Source organism: Peromyscus eremicus, chromosome 15 (assembly GCF_949786415.1).
Source record: "Peromyscus eremicus chromosome 15, PerEre_H2_v1, whole genome shotgun sequence".
NCBI lineage: Eukaryota > Metazoa > Chordata > Mammalia > Rodentia > Cricetidae > Peromyscus > Peromyscus eremicus.
In genome coordinates this window covers 172,553-188,891 of record NC_081431.1, presented here as the reverse complement: position 1 = coordinate 188,891, position 16,339 = coordinate 172,553, and the positions used below count along the sequence as shown (strand labels likewise).

At 36.2% G+C, this 16,339-nt stretch overlaps 1 protein-coding gene across 1 annotated transcript in view; it reads right to left on the bottom strand.

Annotated features, from left to right (window-relative positions):
* LOC131924996 (complement receptor type 2-like) overlaps window positions 1-16,047 on the bottom strand; it is a 39,442-nt gene extending 23,395 nt beyond the window's left edge. Inside the window, exons 1-9 of the mRNA XM_059280223.1 lie at window positions 15,990-16,047; window positions 10,811-10,990; window positions 9,494-9,593; window positions 9,017-9,102; window positions 8,093-8,491; window positions 5,918-6,094; window positions 5,732-5,834; window positions 4,840-4,925; window positions 3,320-3,709 (exon numbers count right to left, since the gene is read on the bottom strand). Of these exons, the coding sequence (XP_059136206.1) occupies window positions 3,320-3,709; window positions 4,840-4,925; window positions 5,732-5,834; window positions 5,918-6,094; window positions 8,093-8,491; window positions 9,017-9,102; window positions 9,494-9,593; window positions 10,811-10,990; window positions 15,990-16,047 (1,579 nt within the window). The remainder of the gene's footprint in view (window positions 1-3,319; window positions 3,710-4,839; window positions 4,926-5,731; window positions 5,835-5,917; window positions 6,095-8,092; window positions 8,492-9,016; window positions 9,103-9,493; window positions 9,594-10,810; window positions 10,991-15,989) is intronic.
* Between the last annotated feature and the right edge of the window lie 292 nt (window positions 16,048-16,339).

Sequence of the window (16,339 nt, the reverse complement as noted above, 5' to 3'; positions counted from 1 at the left end):
TGCTTGTTAAAAAGACAGTCCAAAAATCTCTGTATCATGTTGGAAGAGCCATGTGTTGTGGGATGAAGAAAAAACAAAATTAAGGGACTATTCTATTGCCACTAATCTCATAATTCTTTGGTTTTATTTTGACTCTTTAAAACATTTCTTAAGGTATGAATTTTATATCAAAATTTATAAGATTATATATATGCATATATATTTCAACTTTTGTCATGATATTAGTGGTCATATAGAGTACTAACTAATCCTAGAAAAAAAGCTTCATCTAGCTTCCTGTACATGATTTCTGGTTTGAGTTTCTATCAGTTTTCTGCAGGGAACCATGACCATGCCTAACAGCGACTTTGAAGTCTCCAAAAAGATGATGGGGCCCCACAACAACAATTCCATTAGGATGATGATAATACCACTAAGGTGACAAACCCTACCGGAAGATTGACTTTGGACTACTAACTGCTCAGGACAATTTTGAGATGACTAGCTGAGATGATTCAGCCTCACAGACTTCTCAAGCAAGGACTTGAGGCAAGCCCTTCATTTTCACATTATGCAGAGATTGGACAACAAATGATACAGCTACCTCTCCCAGGACTTGACAATTAACCCAAAATTTTTCTTTTCAGGGTCCCCTAAAGACACTTTTGCCCCCAGACAGCAGGAAGTAATTTTAAGAACACAATGCCCACATTCCCAAGAAGTGGAGTGGGTGATTTTTAGTCTTTCAATGGGTTTCGAATAATTGTCATTGTTTAGGATGGTTGGTTACAAGTTGTTAATGGTCAGAAAAAAAATGCTAAACAAAGAAGATTAGATTTAAGATTCTTGTTTAAAAAAAATAAAAAAGGGGATATAGGTAAGAGGTAGATTATTGAATCTACTCTGAAAGAAAAAAGAGGATATATAGATACGATATAGATAAAAAGGTAGATTATTGAATCACATTTCGAAGGCACCAACTAATTTTAAATATTTTGCATATGACTGGATTTTTGTATATTGTATACAAATTACATATATTCATACAAATTTGAGATTGATTTTGTTAGAAAATACTGTACATATATTTCTAATCTTGTTCATGGCATTGTACCTATACAGTTCATTTAACAATGTAATACAATTTGCTAGTCCTTGAAAGTTATTATTACCAACTAATTAGGATAATAAAGAAATGCAGGTTAGTAGTTAGTTATTACAATCAAACTTGTAGTCATATTAGGTATGTTTTCAAGGTCAAGCAGAAATATATTTTAGATAGACAAGTCATCTTCAAACACTTCAGAGATCTGCAGAATATGGCATTTAAGATGTTTTAATAACAGATTTTTTTCTTTTTTTATGACAATGAGACATGTCTGCTCCTGGCAGCACCAATCTACTTCAGAGAAGATGATGGGCATTGAAGAAACTCCATATGGAGTTTACTTTATTTGTGGCAAAAGTTAGCCACTGGGCAAGAAAATGCCCTTGCATTGACTGTTGACAGTATGCTGTCCAAAATGAACAAGCAGGACACAAAAGAAAAGACTGATGATTCTTGCCAAGACAAGGTAGGAAAGCTCTTTAGCAATCCTGCTTCGCAGGGGGGTCTGTCAGATATACTAAGCCTGTGGGCTGAAGATGGATGCCCCAATGTTACAGAGGAACCTTGGATGACTGTCCAGCCAGTTTCTGTCATAACTCATATTTTTTTGGAGGTCGCTTGTTTGCAATTCCTGTTTAACTATGTAATACGATTTATTTCTCGAGTGTCTGAGGGAGTTGAAGATTAGATAGTTATAGTTTTCCTTGTTAACAATTTCAGAAAAGACACTCACTAAAGAGGTGTAAAGTGTATAAATTTGAAAGACATCAAAAGATAGTTTGGTAATGAAAATTAGGATAGAAGGTAAATTAGATACAATCCTTTGGATTCACAAAAATAGGATAGATAATGGAATACTCTCTCTGAATATGTTAAATGCAAATGGACTAGACATTGTTGATGTATTTATTGCCTGTATATATTGTATATAGTTATTGTACTTATTGTATATAGTTTTTCTTATATTAGTTATAACTTTTTTATTTTAAACAAAGGGGAAATATGGTGATATTTTATTTGTGTACCCCAATAAAGCTTATCTGGGGATCAGAGGACAAACCCAGCCATTATATAAAACATAGAGGTCAGGCAGTGGTAGCATACCCCTTTAATCCCAGCACTAGTTAACCATAGAGGTCTGGAGGTCTATACAGACAGACAGGAAGTGATAGAACTGGGCAGAGAGAGGAAGGAAGATGGCAGAGTACAGAAAGTCAGATAGGCATAAGTGTACAGGAAGTAGCTCTCTCTTTGGCTGAGGATTTCCTAGAGGTAAGATGTGGCTGGCTTGCTCTCTGATCATTCAGCTTTCACCCCAATACCTGGCTCCGGGTTTTATAATAAGACTGTTCAGCAATTCATGTTACATGTATAGGTTCACCTAAATCTTTAAGGTTTGTTTTCCATAGACAGTCTCATTTTGAGATTACTGGTTAATCAACCTACTGATATATAAATGAAATAAATATAATTTGTGGTACTTGGGATTGAACTAGGCAAGCACTCTGTCACTGAGTTACATTCATAATCCCTCTTGTTACTTTTTATTTTGAGACAAGATCTGGCTAAGTTGCCCAGGCTGGCTTTAAAATCACAATGTGGCCCAGGCAGCCCTTGAGCTTGGAATCTCTTACTTCAGCCTCTTGTGAAGCTGAGATTGCAACTCTGTGCTCCCAGGCCAGAGTGAATCATATTTATAAACAATATATCACTTCCTAAGTTCTATAATCTATTTAGAATTTATTAATATTGTTCTTTATTAAAATTTTTACAGTAATTTTATCAAATACTGACAATTTCTTACTTACAGAATTAAACCTTGGATTTATATTTATTAGCAATATAAACCAGATGAAAGAAAGTAAAACTTTCACAGTAGTCTCTATTTTTAAAGTTAGTTGATTTGAAATGCTACAGCCCAGGTAGTAGTTTGAGTAAAGAGTAGATCACTTGTGAACATGTTTGCATAGGCAACCCAGCATGGGGAATGGGTTCCCAAAGCCATCTCAAGCTCCAGGGACAATACCTACACAATTCTTCCTTTGGGAGCATGCAGCAAATGATCTTCCCATAAATGGAAGATCATAGTCTTTAGTGGAGTTCTACTTCCATACTCAGCACTCTCATAGGTTGGCAGGTCCCAGCTCTTGATGGAGCTTTGCTTCTATCCTCAATGCTCTCACAAGCTGGAAGACCCCAAGGCCCTTGACTAGGTTTTATTTCCACACTTACCGCTCTCACAGATTGGTAGTGGTGTTGGTCCCCACTTTTGATTTGCTTGGCACCAGACTGTTTTGCTTCCTTTCATGGTGAAGTTGGCTTTACAAGTAAATGTCACAGAATTACCATGTCTGAATGGTGGTCTAGATCTTCTATCTTTGAATCCTCCTGGTACTCTGGGCTCTGAGCATTCAGAGATTCTATTCCATTTTTCACATACAGGAGGAGCTTTATCCCAAGTGCCATTCGCTTGATCTTTACTTATACAAAAAATAGTCTTTTCTCCAATGAGGCGGAAGCCAGGTAAACAGGTGTACAGCACAACAGTTTGAAGGGGTATGGGAACAGTATAATGGGGTTTCCGAGCATTTTCGACTTTAGGAGGATGGTCACAAGAAATCTCTGAAAAGTAGAAAAGAGACCAGGTCAGCATATTGATCATTTAAAACTAAATAAATAAAAGTTCCAAGTATAGATCAAATCACTCTCCCAGAAATATACTTAGAAATTGAATGCTTTGTTATGATTTTACTTATAGTTTGTTCATTTCCAAATGTGTAAGTTCTTACCCCTTTCTTGATCCTTGTCAAAGAAATCAATATAAATCACCTTAATCAGACAACAAGGAAATAGAATTGGCCTCCAAATCTATCTAATCTGTACTTTCAGGGATGATTTCTATAATCTTTTACTCTAAACACTTTTAATAAATAAAAAGGCAGACAAAATATGTTAATGACATGCTAATTGTAGGGAGTCAATGTGGACTGATTTGGGCTCAATAGTCTTGGTTTCAAATCCTCTCTGTTGTTCAATAGCTGTATGACGTTAGGCAAGTTGTGTACCCTCCCCTAGCCTCAGTTTCCCAGTCTATAGTTCAGGCTATATAAGGTATGATGAAAATAAAGTGAGACAAAAGCATGTGAAATAGGCATATCCAGTATCCAAAACACACTAGTCATTGAGTGCCTGTTTAAAACACAAAGCCAGGTTGCGGGTAGCATAGCCACATTTGATACTGTTACCAAAGCCACTGCAGCTCATTACAAGTCATTTGTGACCCCTTAATGCCAGATTCCTTTGAGAAAACTATTTGAATATTGATTTCATATTCTTTATATATCCTGGCCACATGAAGGATATTAGTTGTTAACAGTTACTATGACATATACATATCTTTAGTTGTCATTGTATTTCCAGTAATGTCCATTTGGCCCTAGGTAGAGCTCTTCAGTACAAGAAATGACGTATGGAGGCACAACCAGAGTTTTAGTACACTAGAAAGGGCTATGCTTGGTTTTGTCACAGGTAACATTCCAGAGCCTTTATTACTTTATTTATAAAATCACAACTTAATATGTTAACAAGTGAACAAATTTAATACTTTTTCCCTGCATTTTAAACAGAGAAAAGTAGCAAATGTTTCTTTAAAGTACATAATTGGGTGACATATTTTATTTAATAACTGCATGGTATGGGAAAACAGAATAAAGAGACAGATCCATATTTGATTATTCTTATTTTCTACTCACGTTCACAGACAGGAAACTCATTATTCCAGATTACTGTCTCTCCTTCTGGGACACACTGACTAGAAGGTTTGCCATTTAACTGGAACCTTAAACAATAAGGAGCACCAAATCATCACTAGAACAAACCACTTTTCAATTTTACAAAGTGAATCACTTCTCTCAAGTATTTTTTTTTTTTTTTTGGTTCTTCGAGACAAGTTTCTCTGTGTAGCTTTGTGCCTCTCCTGGAACTCACTTGGTAGCCCAGGCTGGCCTCGAATTCACAGAGATCCGCCTGGCTCTGCCTCCCGAGTGCTGGGATTAAAGGCGTGCGCCACCACCGCCCGGCTTTCTCTCAAGTATTTATAGAATGGTATGGATTTAAAAAACATTTCTGGCTTAAGAAAAAGCCCACAGTTACTTGTGAATCTGCTCCACTAAACAATAAATCAATAAATAATGGATTAAAACATACTAAAAATACATCTTTTTTTTTTTAAGAATTCTCCCTGTCCTGTTTGACATCCAAATATCAAGATTATCTTGATCATCTTGAGGAAAACAGTCTCGATTCCTATAAAGAAAATAGCAAAGACCTTGTTTCCCAAGCTTATTCTAATGAGTCTCACTAAATCCAAATTTTATATTCATTCTCCATAACAGAAGTCTTAATTTGTGAACCAAAACTTTGCGTTTCCAGATGATGAAATGACATTTCCCACTTTTGCTAGTCAAGCACAAAATATACACACTTGAAGAAAATAAAAAGGAATTGATTAATGACAGAGTTTTTAGTGAAAAAAGATCAAGAAAAGGAAAGAAAACAAGACTAAAAACTTAACTATCTTCAGAACTCACACTTTGAAATCCTTATGGGAAACAGTCAGTGGAGGACCTGTTGTTTCACACTCACCCTTGATCACAAACAAAGGAAACCTCTGCCCAAAGCTGGAGATTAGGAGGAAGAAACACCTGGCCATTAAGAAGTTGGTTTGGAATGGCATCACATGATTTCACTAGGAAAGAAGAGAGAAGGCTTGCACATGAAGAGTCAGGAAACAGTTGTGTTTCCTCTGAATAGAGCAGAAGCTCTAGGCACCTTCACATGTTGGGGCTGCATGGCTCCAGGTTCCCGAGGATGTACACTGCACAAGGTTAGTTCCAATGAGAGTATAGCCAAGTTCACAGCTATATAACACTTCCTGGCCAACAGAAAAGAATTCCTTATCTTTTTTGTTATAATCACCATGGTGGATATTTTGAGGTGGTAGACATCCTGAGGAAAGAACAGGACCAGAAAGTCCTTTTATTTCTGCAATAAGAACTTTATTCTTTATAACTTAGAGCTATGTTGGGTTTAGTTGGATGGGATAAAGATGTTCATGGCAACTCTCCCACACTGAGGCAGAGAGTCATAGAGTGAAGTTAATGTGCTTTCTCCGCCCATATGTGGAAAGCCATATGTCTATCTGCTTTCTCTTTTTTGATCCATGCCAGGAAATAATACTCTTACTCGTTTTTCACTTTATTCTACTAAAAAATTTGAGATATCCTTCCACCAATAGGTTAGACAAGGGCCAAATAACACCAATTTCTCCCACCCAAATCTGCTACATCCTTTTTACTCCAAAAACAAGGTTCATGAGGCTTCCAAGTTTTGTCATCAGGCTTTTAGAAAGGCAGACAATTCACATTAGGAGGAGAAGGAGAGAATGGGGGCCACAGGCTCATGAAAACTAACTACCAGCTTTTTTTCCACAAAATTACATTTTCAGTATCAAGACAGATGTCTGCAAAATTTTGAATCAAATTCTTATCTTAGTCAATTCCATATTTCAATATGGCCTATACGGAGTTTATTTTATCCTTATTTGAATAAAATACAATCATTAAAAACTCTAATGATGAACTTTGTACTGGGTTTTTTAATTACTGGGTTTTAAAATTCTTTCAAAGACATAATTGTACATATTTGTGAGATACCATGTGATATTCAGATAAGTATACTATGTAATATGAAAATAAGGGCAAATATATCTGTCTTCTAAAACTTATCATTCCTTTGCAGTGAAAACCTTCAAAATCCTTTGTTCTAGATTTTAAAATATATACAACAAACTATCATAATATACAGTGGGAATTCTCTTTGTAGGGACACCAGAACTTATTTCTCCTATCTAATCTGACTTTTATCTCCATTCTTAACAGCATTTGATATATTGTGTAATGGAGGGGTCTTTATATGTGTAGAAGTGGATTCAGGTCCTCATGCTTGTGTGTGTGTATGTGTATGTTTGTTGGAGTATACATTGACACACAAGCATATAGAGGACATTATCTTGTTTTATGAGACAAGGCTTCTCAGTGGGAACTGCGGCTCACCAACTAAGCTAGACTGGCTGGTCAACAAGCCTCAGGGATCTGTCTGTCTCTGCCTCCCAAATTCTGAGATTATAAGCATGTGCCACCACATGATGCTTTTTTATATAGGTTCTGTGTTAAGCTCAAACCTTCACGCTTATACAATTAACACTTTATACACTGAGCCATCTCTCCAGTTCTATATTTTTTTGAGGAGTCATTTTAACTGAAAAGTAGTCATATATCATTGTTGTTTATTTTGCATTTCCCTGATGGTTAGTAATGTTAAATACTTTGCCATATGTTTGTTGTCCATTTTATTTGAGAACTGTCTAATGTCCACTTTGAAGTTAGATTTCTTTTGTTCTATTGAGTGGTTTCAGTTCCTTATATATTCTGTGGACTAATTCCTTATCAGATGTAGAGTTTGGAAATATTTTCTCTCATTCTGTATGATTTCTCTTCACTCTATTGTTTTACTTATCATAGAGAAACCTTTTATTCTGTACCATTAGTCTATTTTCACCATTGTGTTCTATGCTTTTCATAGTCTTATCCAAAGCATGTTGACTATTCCAATGATCTTAAATATATACCTATCTTCTTCAAAGTGTTTCATGTCTCATAATTCTACTTGAAAACATTCCAATGACTTTTTAAGGGTATGTTATACTTTCCCTTACAATTATAGCACTGTTCTAGAATATAATAAAATCCTCATTTCTTTAACAGAGATCTCCAATGATGATGGATTGGTAAAGTTAATAAATATTACTTCCAAATTTTACTTTCAAATTCTTTATCCTGTAAATCCAGTCACATATTCCTCCTACACTTTTTATAGGTACCATGTATCTATTCTGCAAAACCTCTGGTTTTATTTACAGATACCCAACATTTTAGCTCAACTTACCCTTGAAGCATGTTGGCAGTGGAGGGCTCCATTTTCTGTTTGGCTGGCACCACACTATATTGCTGCCTTTCATAGTAAAGCCAGACTTGCACTTAAGCATTACTGTATCATTTAAGAAGAAGGAGTGTTTAAATCCAGACTCCACATCTCCATTTTCAATTTCTGGCACTGGACACTTAACTATACCAATACACTGAGGGGGTGGACTGTTCCAGATGCCAACTTGATTGTCTTTGCTGGTGCAATATATTGACTTTTCACCCACCAGGTCAAACAGTTTTTCCCTATTCTTTCCAACATGGCAATGATAAGTTACTACCATTCCATAGAAAAAGCTGTCTGTACTGCTGCTGTAGAAGTCCCCATTGGCGATGGCTGGAGGTGACTCACAAGGAATAGCTTTTGGAAGGAAGTATTTAAGAAAAGAGAGAAGGCATTGAAATATTATATTTTCTGAAAATTTAGTCTTCATTTTCATAAACTAAACTTAAACTTTACATACAATTTATTTATAATATTGAAATTCTATATTATGATCTAAATAAAAATAAGCCAGAAAGGAAAATGCATGAAACTGGCTGATAAAAAGTCAAAAAGCTTTGAGCACAGATAGAGTACAGAGACTCTGTTACTAGAGACTTTTTGGGGTGATCTACTTTTGCATGGTTGCATTTGGCAGTGTATAATCTCATGCATATTATAATATAAGAATCTATTCACTATTAAATAACATCATAAAAGAACATTAATGGAAAAGTATGATAGAATTAGAGATCATGGAAGAATACCAGTCAGAGTTGTGTTCACAACCCAAACCTAGTGAAACTTCGCAGGCACTCATATTTATGTGCAAATGCCCAGTTTCATTTTAGAAAGGGATAAGAGAAATTTAGTAGGATGCCATAAAGAGATCATTTTACTCACATTCACAATAAGGCATGTCATTATCCCAAATTAAACGATTGTCTGAGACAATGCATGTAGCAGATGATTCACCAATGAGTCGATATCTGGAGGCAAAGAGGTGATGGATCACATCCAGTTTACTTAACACTTTAGAAAAGCCTAATTTTTTCCCACTTAAACAATGAGAAAAGGTAGAATATCATGCACGATACAGTGAAATAGTAGTAAAAAGGACTTCTATAATAGGCTCAACAGTCTATAGCCAGATGAGGTCTGACTTCCTCGTTAATAGCACTGTAGACTTAAAATTGAAGAAGGAGAGCTCCATCTTTGTTCTTTCTAAGGATCCTCTTAACTGAGCAACACTGAAATGCCATTTCTGAAGCAGGTCAAGGAGACCATGCTTTTGTTTGTATTCATTCATATTAAAGGGTTTCTGGTTAGAAATATTATTTCAGTATCTACACATCCTACAGAGGCTTCCTGCCTACTCACCCTTTATTACAAGAATACGTAATTGTTGACCCAAACTTGATACCCGTGTTTATATGCACAGAGCCATGGAGGAGTTCTTTAGGATTTGTACATGATTTACCTACAAGGGAAACAAAATAGGATTTGGGGCTGGGATGAAGAAGACTTTGTGTGATTTCTATTAAATTCCCTGACTGGACTTGCTGATGGACCTGCATTATGTTTACTCAAAGCAATTTTTGAAATATGTAAAATGTGTACTTTCTCAAGGATCAGACAGTTTTGGAACACTGTTCAAACCCTATTGTCTATATTTCTGTGTATAGAAGAAAACTTTATTTGTAGTCAATTCTAACTTAAAAACCTCTGTTTTCTCTTTATTAAAATCTATCAGCTAATGGCATCATCTACCAAGTCTCCTGTATTAAAAACCTACAGTCATCATTTTCTTTCTGTAACTCATCCTCTAATCCTTCATTTAATTCAATTAGCTACAAAATATTAGTGCCTGGATTCCAGAATATCTCCCCAAATCCCTTATTTTATAGTTTTACTGGATTGTTGAGTGGCAAAATTTACCTTTCTAATGCCTGCCTTGGTCTAGCACTTCCTGCATAGCATGGCATGAGTTTCTTTTTTATATTATAAATATGGTCATATCATACTTCCCACTTAAAAATTATGATGCCTTACCATTATTCACAGGAAAAAGTATACAATCTTGGAGTTTATATGTGTTCAAATCATATTGATCTTTTTCCATTTTTCCAAAGATATCATTTCCTCCATACTTTTGTCCAGAAGGCCTCAATATCCCTAATTCTCTTAGACAGCATATATTTTTCTATGGTTTAATAGCAGCTTACCTCCCTTATTAAATGGCATCATAAAGTCTGGAGATATATCTCAATGATAGAGAACTTGCCTAGCCTGTGCAATGCCTTGTGTTGAATCTCAATTATACATTACATATGTGTAATATCTATTGTCCTTTACAAGATCCATTTCCTATTGCTTCACACATGTTAGTTAATAAAAATATTTCTTGAATTGAATGTAGTAAGAATGAGATGAAACTAATATTCTTTTGTATATTAACATCTAATCTCTAACACAATATAGAAGTCATAGAATGATGTCATGAAGATGATAGGTTAAACCATGATGATAACTTAAACCCTAGTACCCAGAAAATTTAGAAGTTAAAGGAAATGAAGAGGCTTGGATCATCCTTTCCTTTCCATGACATACTAGTTCATTTGTCTTTTATCTGGAAAATGACATACTATCCTATATAGACAAAATGATAGACCAAACATGGCTTGTAGGAGTACTCACGTTTACAGAACTGCTGAGCATCTGACCACTTGGAGGTATCTAAGCAGGTGATAAAGAATGGCTTCCCAGTATACCCAGGGAGGCATTTGTATTCCCAAGTTGTTTCAACAGCAAACTCAGACTTATCACTCATAATATTAGGCTTAGCAAAATGATACTTTGGCAGCGACTTACACTGACCTAGAAATAAGGACCACAGAAATATCAAATCTGAGAAAGGCTAAAGCTTCTCTGCTTCTCTCCTGCCACCAAGTATTCTAAAAAATTTTATCTTTAGAAGTAATATTTTCTGTAGCAATATTATCTAAGAAAATCATTCCAGTATGGATGGACACAGATAAATACAGAGATTCAAACAATTTTAAAAACAGACTTCAGAGAAATATCTGGAGAACTTCTTTCTTATCCTCTTACCATTTTATAATTTAAAACTGTGGGTGAATTGTTTGTTTTGTTTTTTTGCATAGTGAAGTCAGGAAAAATAAGAAAAGCATATAGAACTTCAAAAATGAATATACAGAACTTAATACAAGACACAAAACTCTGAAAGTAATAGAGAAAATGAAGGAAGAATGCTGCAAGACATCAGCTTAGGAAAGCACTGTTTAAAACAAGACTCCAGTTGCTCAGGAAATAGTGCCAACAAGTGACAAATAAGAATTCATGGAAGTACAAAGGTAAAGAGATGGTCTACAGAATGGGAGAAAATCTTTGCTAACTAGATATCTGATTAATATCTAGAATATATAAAGAACATAAACACAAAAACCTCATAGTAAATGAGCTAATGGAGTGAAAATACAGTTCTTAAATCAAGTACAAATGTTCAATAAATATGAAAAAATATTCAACTTCACTCGTTATCAGAGAAATGAAAATAGAAACTACATTAAAGTTCCATTTTGCACTAGTAGAATGGCAGTCATAAAGAAAACCTTACAAATGCTGGTAAGGTTGTATACAAAAGGGAACATTTTTACATTGCTGATGAGAATGTAAACTAGTCCAGTCATTGTGAAAATCAGTCTGGAGATTTCTCAACAAAATAATAGTAAATAATATTTAATAATAATAAAATAGATCTACCACAAGATCCAGAACTTTTGTTAATATTTACCCAGAAGATTCCAAGTCAGTATGTCACAGATGTACCTGCACATCAATGCTTATTGAAGTACTATTCACAATGGCTAAGCTATGGAACCAATGTAGATGCCCAGCAACAGAATAGATTAAGAAAATGTGGTATATATACACAATGGAACTTTTTCAGTTATAGAGAAGAATGAAGTTATGTTGTTTTTAAGAAGATGGATGCAACTGGAGATAATATAAAGTGAATTAAGTCAGGTTCAGAAAAACAGGTATCTTTTTTTCTCTCATATATATTTGAAAGTAGAGACAAACAGTCTGGGAGAACAAAAGGTACTAATGGGAGGGGAGAAGATTAAGAAGGAGATGGTAGTAGGATGTACTCAAAGTACATTATATAGCTGCATGAGAGTGGCCTTATATAACTTTATGTAATAATAATAAAATAATGAGTCTACACACTTTTTTGGTGGGGTGGAAGGGAAGTTATGTGAACTATTTGTACCAGTTATTTTTCTGGTCATTGTGACCAAATACTTGACAGAAACAACTTAAGGGAGATGAGATTAGATGGCTCATAGTCCAGGGGATATCATCCATCATGGTGAGGAAGGCATATGACTGGAGCAGCTTGTTCCGTGGGGAAGGGAAGTGCATCAGTTGCTGGTTACATGACACCAACCAGGAAGCAGAAAGCTTAGCTGGAAGTGGGGAGGAGATATAACCTCTAAGATCCACAATCCAGATAGATTTCTGGCCTCCTAAAGGTTCTACGAGTCAGCTGTAGATCAACTGTTCAAATATGTGAGCTTGTGGTAGACATATTATATCCAAACAATAATGAGTACAACAAACATCCTCTGGTTTCATAATAAAAACCAGGAATATACAAGTAAAAATCTCTTTAAAAAATTCTTTGAGGATTTTATTTTTTATTTCACGTCTAAGAGTGTTTTGCCTATACGTATGTATGTGCACTATATGTGCTTAGAGCCTGCAAAGTCTTGAAGGTAATAGATCCCCTAGAACTGGAGTTATAGGTGATAATGAGGCACCAAGTGGGTTCTGGGAACCGAACCCTTGTCCTCTGCAAGAGCAGCAAGTGCTCTAACTACTGAGCAATCTCTCCAGCCTTACAAGTAAAAAATCTTATAAATAAAAACTTTTAACATTGGAAATTATGTTACTACAGAGATCTTATAAAATCAAAATTACATTAATTGATTTATAGGATTATCTTAATCACTAAACTTTTAGAGTATAGAGAAAATTTATTCTTTATTGAATTTGTTTATTTATTATTTGTATTTTTATAAGATAGAGTCTTACTGTATAACCCAGGCTGACCTTGAACTTGGAATCCTTCTGTCTCAACCTCTTAGTACTCCACTTTTCATGATATTTATTTCCTTATTTTAACCAATTAGAGTAATTAAACCCAAAAATATGTAGTAAAACGTTCTTATATACCAGAGAAAAGAGCTAGTCATTAACAATGAAATAAATTCCACCCTATGAGATGGCTAAGATCCTGCAACATCTATACACTTGAGTATGTCCCTAGAAAAGTAATTTTTCTATATTTTAATGAAGACTCACATTTTACCTTCTTAAATTTATTTGCAGAGATCTAGAAGTTCACTCTTATTCAGATCAGAGGTAATTTAGGCAAAAATGCCATTTGTGAAACCCTCCAAGAGTAGAAGTATAGCTGCAAATTTACAAATTTTCATTTTTTTTTCCATAGAAGTGTGAGGCTGGCACAGGTAAAAGTTAAACAGAGAATGTCTGCTGACTCAGACATCCCTGAGCACCCATGGCCACAGCCAAATGCAGTCTTTCTCTAACCCCATGCTTGTGCTGGGGAATTGAAAAATAGTCACTGCTGTTAGGAGCCAGACATTACTGTAGGTCCCTCTTTTGTTATTCTTTGGTTTCTTCCATTAATACCCACCAATGTCCCTAAATACATACTCTGTGAAAAACAGCAAGAAAGACTTTAAGAAAAATGAAGTTTTAAAAACAGTGAAGATAGACTTCACAATGTGATACTGCTTCTACCAGTTACTCTAATCAGATAACAATCTATGGTTATCAAATGTAAATAAGGACAAAACTGAATTATCTTCCACAATATGGGAAACCATTTAAATTCATAAGATTCAACCAGCAGTAACAATACAGATCAAGAGGAATACAAGATCTGGAAACTACAAAAGAAGAGGGAACTTTATAATGTGACTTTCCATGTTAAAATAAGGCAACAATTATACTTTCTGGGTGAGGATTAATGGAAGTCTCTAGTATGGAGTCCTTGGACTTCTATTGAAACTGCCCACCTCCCAGGCCACAGTACAGAATTTCCAGAGATTTGTTTCTCCTCCAATCATAAAAGGAAAGGAGCAGGTGAGATGTCTCCCTGGCTAAAGGCACTGCTGTCAGACCTGTCTGACCAATTGAGTGTAATCCCTGGAGCCCACATGGTGAAAGGAGAGAGCTAACTCCAGTAAATTGTCACCTAACCTCCAAGCACATGTCATTGAATGTATACCCCCATCCCCCCCACAAATATACAAACAAATAAATACATGTAATAATTTTTCAAAGAAAAAGAAAGGTTAGTCTACAAGATATTGCATGATAGGGTTTTCTTGAAAGTCCCTGTTCCCTCTTTACCTCTTTCTAACACCAGGAGTGAAGATCAGAGTAGTGACTACTTAACACAGAAAATGTTTCTGGAGGACAGGGTGCAATTAACTATCTATATCTAAGGGGCTTTACATGGATGATTTAGAAATCTTTTGGAAGTAGATGGAAGATTTATGTATAGGATAAAAATAAATCTGAAAAGTTGGCCAGAAAGCAGGAAATGGGGGAGATCATTAGTGAAAATTATCATCAAATGCCTGAATACTGGGGTTCCTGGCTATCTAAAGGATGATTTTTTTTAAATGAGTCATGTATGTTAAGGAAAGTATGGTACTAAGCATAAAACATTCATCAGTGAACATGAAACAAGGTCCAGCCATTCCCAGGATTTATTTTCCAGTAGAAGTTGTACCAGAACTAATGCATAATATTCAGACCCTTTAATGCCTAGATCCACCATTAGCTGTTAATTGCTACACTTAGTATCATCAACTGCCCTTGACATAATTTCTCTGGCAGCTCCTGATTTCTCACAGCTCTGTGGAATGGTAGCACAGCTCTTTCTAACTTCATTTCACATATGAGAAACTGAGGGTCGGGGCTCTAACTGACTTTCTAAAATTCATCCAGCTATTGATGTTTGCTTACAGTAAACGCCTTACAAACTATGAATACATTCACTGTGAGAACAAATTATATTGCGACTTGCCAAAATTCACCCAGCTATTGAGGTTTGCTTACAGTGAATGTCTTATAACCTATGCCTTCACTACCAGAGCAAATTATACTACTTTAAAAGCAAGCCAATCGGTGAAACAAAAACAAACAAACAAAAACAAAAACAAAACAATAACAAAAACTCTTACGAAGAACGTTGAAGGAGGACCTATGGAAGCACACACCGTTACAGAAGTCGCAGTTTTGATTCATGTTCAACTTTAAAAGCTAAGTCCAGTTAGATTTTAAATATCGTATCAAAGTTAAAAAAAATCTGAGACCCGTATTGGAGAATCAGGTGTTCTTCAAGAAAAGAAACAGGGACTCAACCACCCTTCCATAGCTGGAGAGGATTTTTGCATGCACAGAGGCACATGTGCTCTGTAATTCTTGAACACAACTGGGACCGTCGGTGGAACTGTTTCAGCACTTGCTGAATTCTCAGGAGGCTGGGAGCTGGAGAGAAGAGAGAACCACCTAACCAAGACAGCAGTCTTTCCAAAGCGCCCATATGTGGCTCAGGCTTCAATGGTGGTGGTCCAGCTCCCAGAAGTGGAGACATTCTGCATCAGAGACTGAGGGAGTCTCAAAAGCTGTCAGGGACATGCAAGTATCCATCAGGGCCCCGACATTCCTGGTTTGGTCTCTAGCCTTTGTGTAAGCACAGAAGTTTTCTAACCCCGCAGGAGTTCCCCTATCTGCATTCCCATGCCCCGCTCACCAAGAACTCCTGGCGTGATGAGAGTGAAGAAAACCCAGAGCGAACCCAAGGCTCCCATGCCACCGCAGCAGCCCATCAGCGGGTTGCTTTCTCAGAGTTGTGAGCCTCCAGCAAGGATAGGAGGACTTGGCTAGCTGCAGGCGGCTGGCTGTAAGCTGTGGGGAACGGACCTTTAAATAGTCTGCTCAGCTCTGGGCACTGAAGATTTGTGGAGCACATCTGCAGGTGGCCAGGGGCGGAAGAGACAGGGAGGGGCGGCCCCAGGGAAGTCTGCTTTTGGCTCAAGCTGGGTCCTGCTCAGCGCCTGGCTTTCCTACTTTTTGTTAACTGTGCAACCGAGTACATTAACC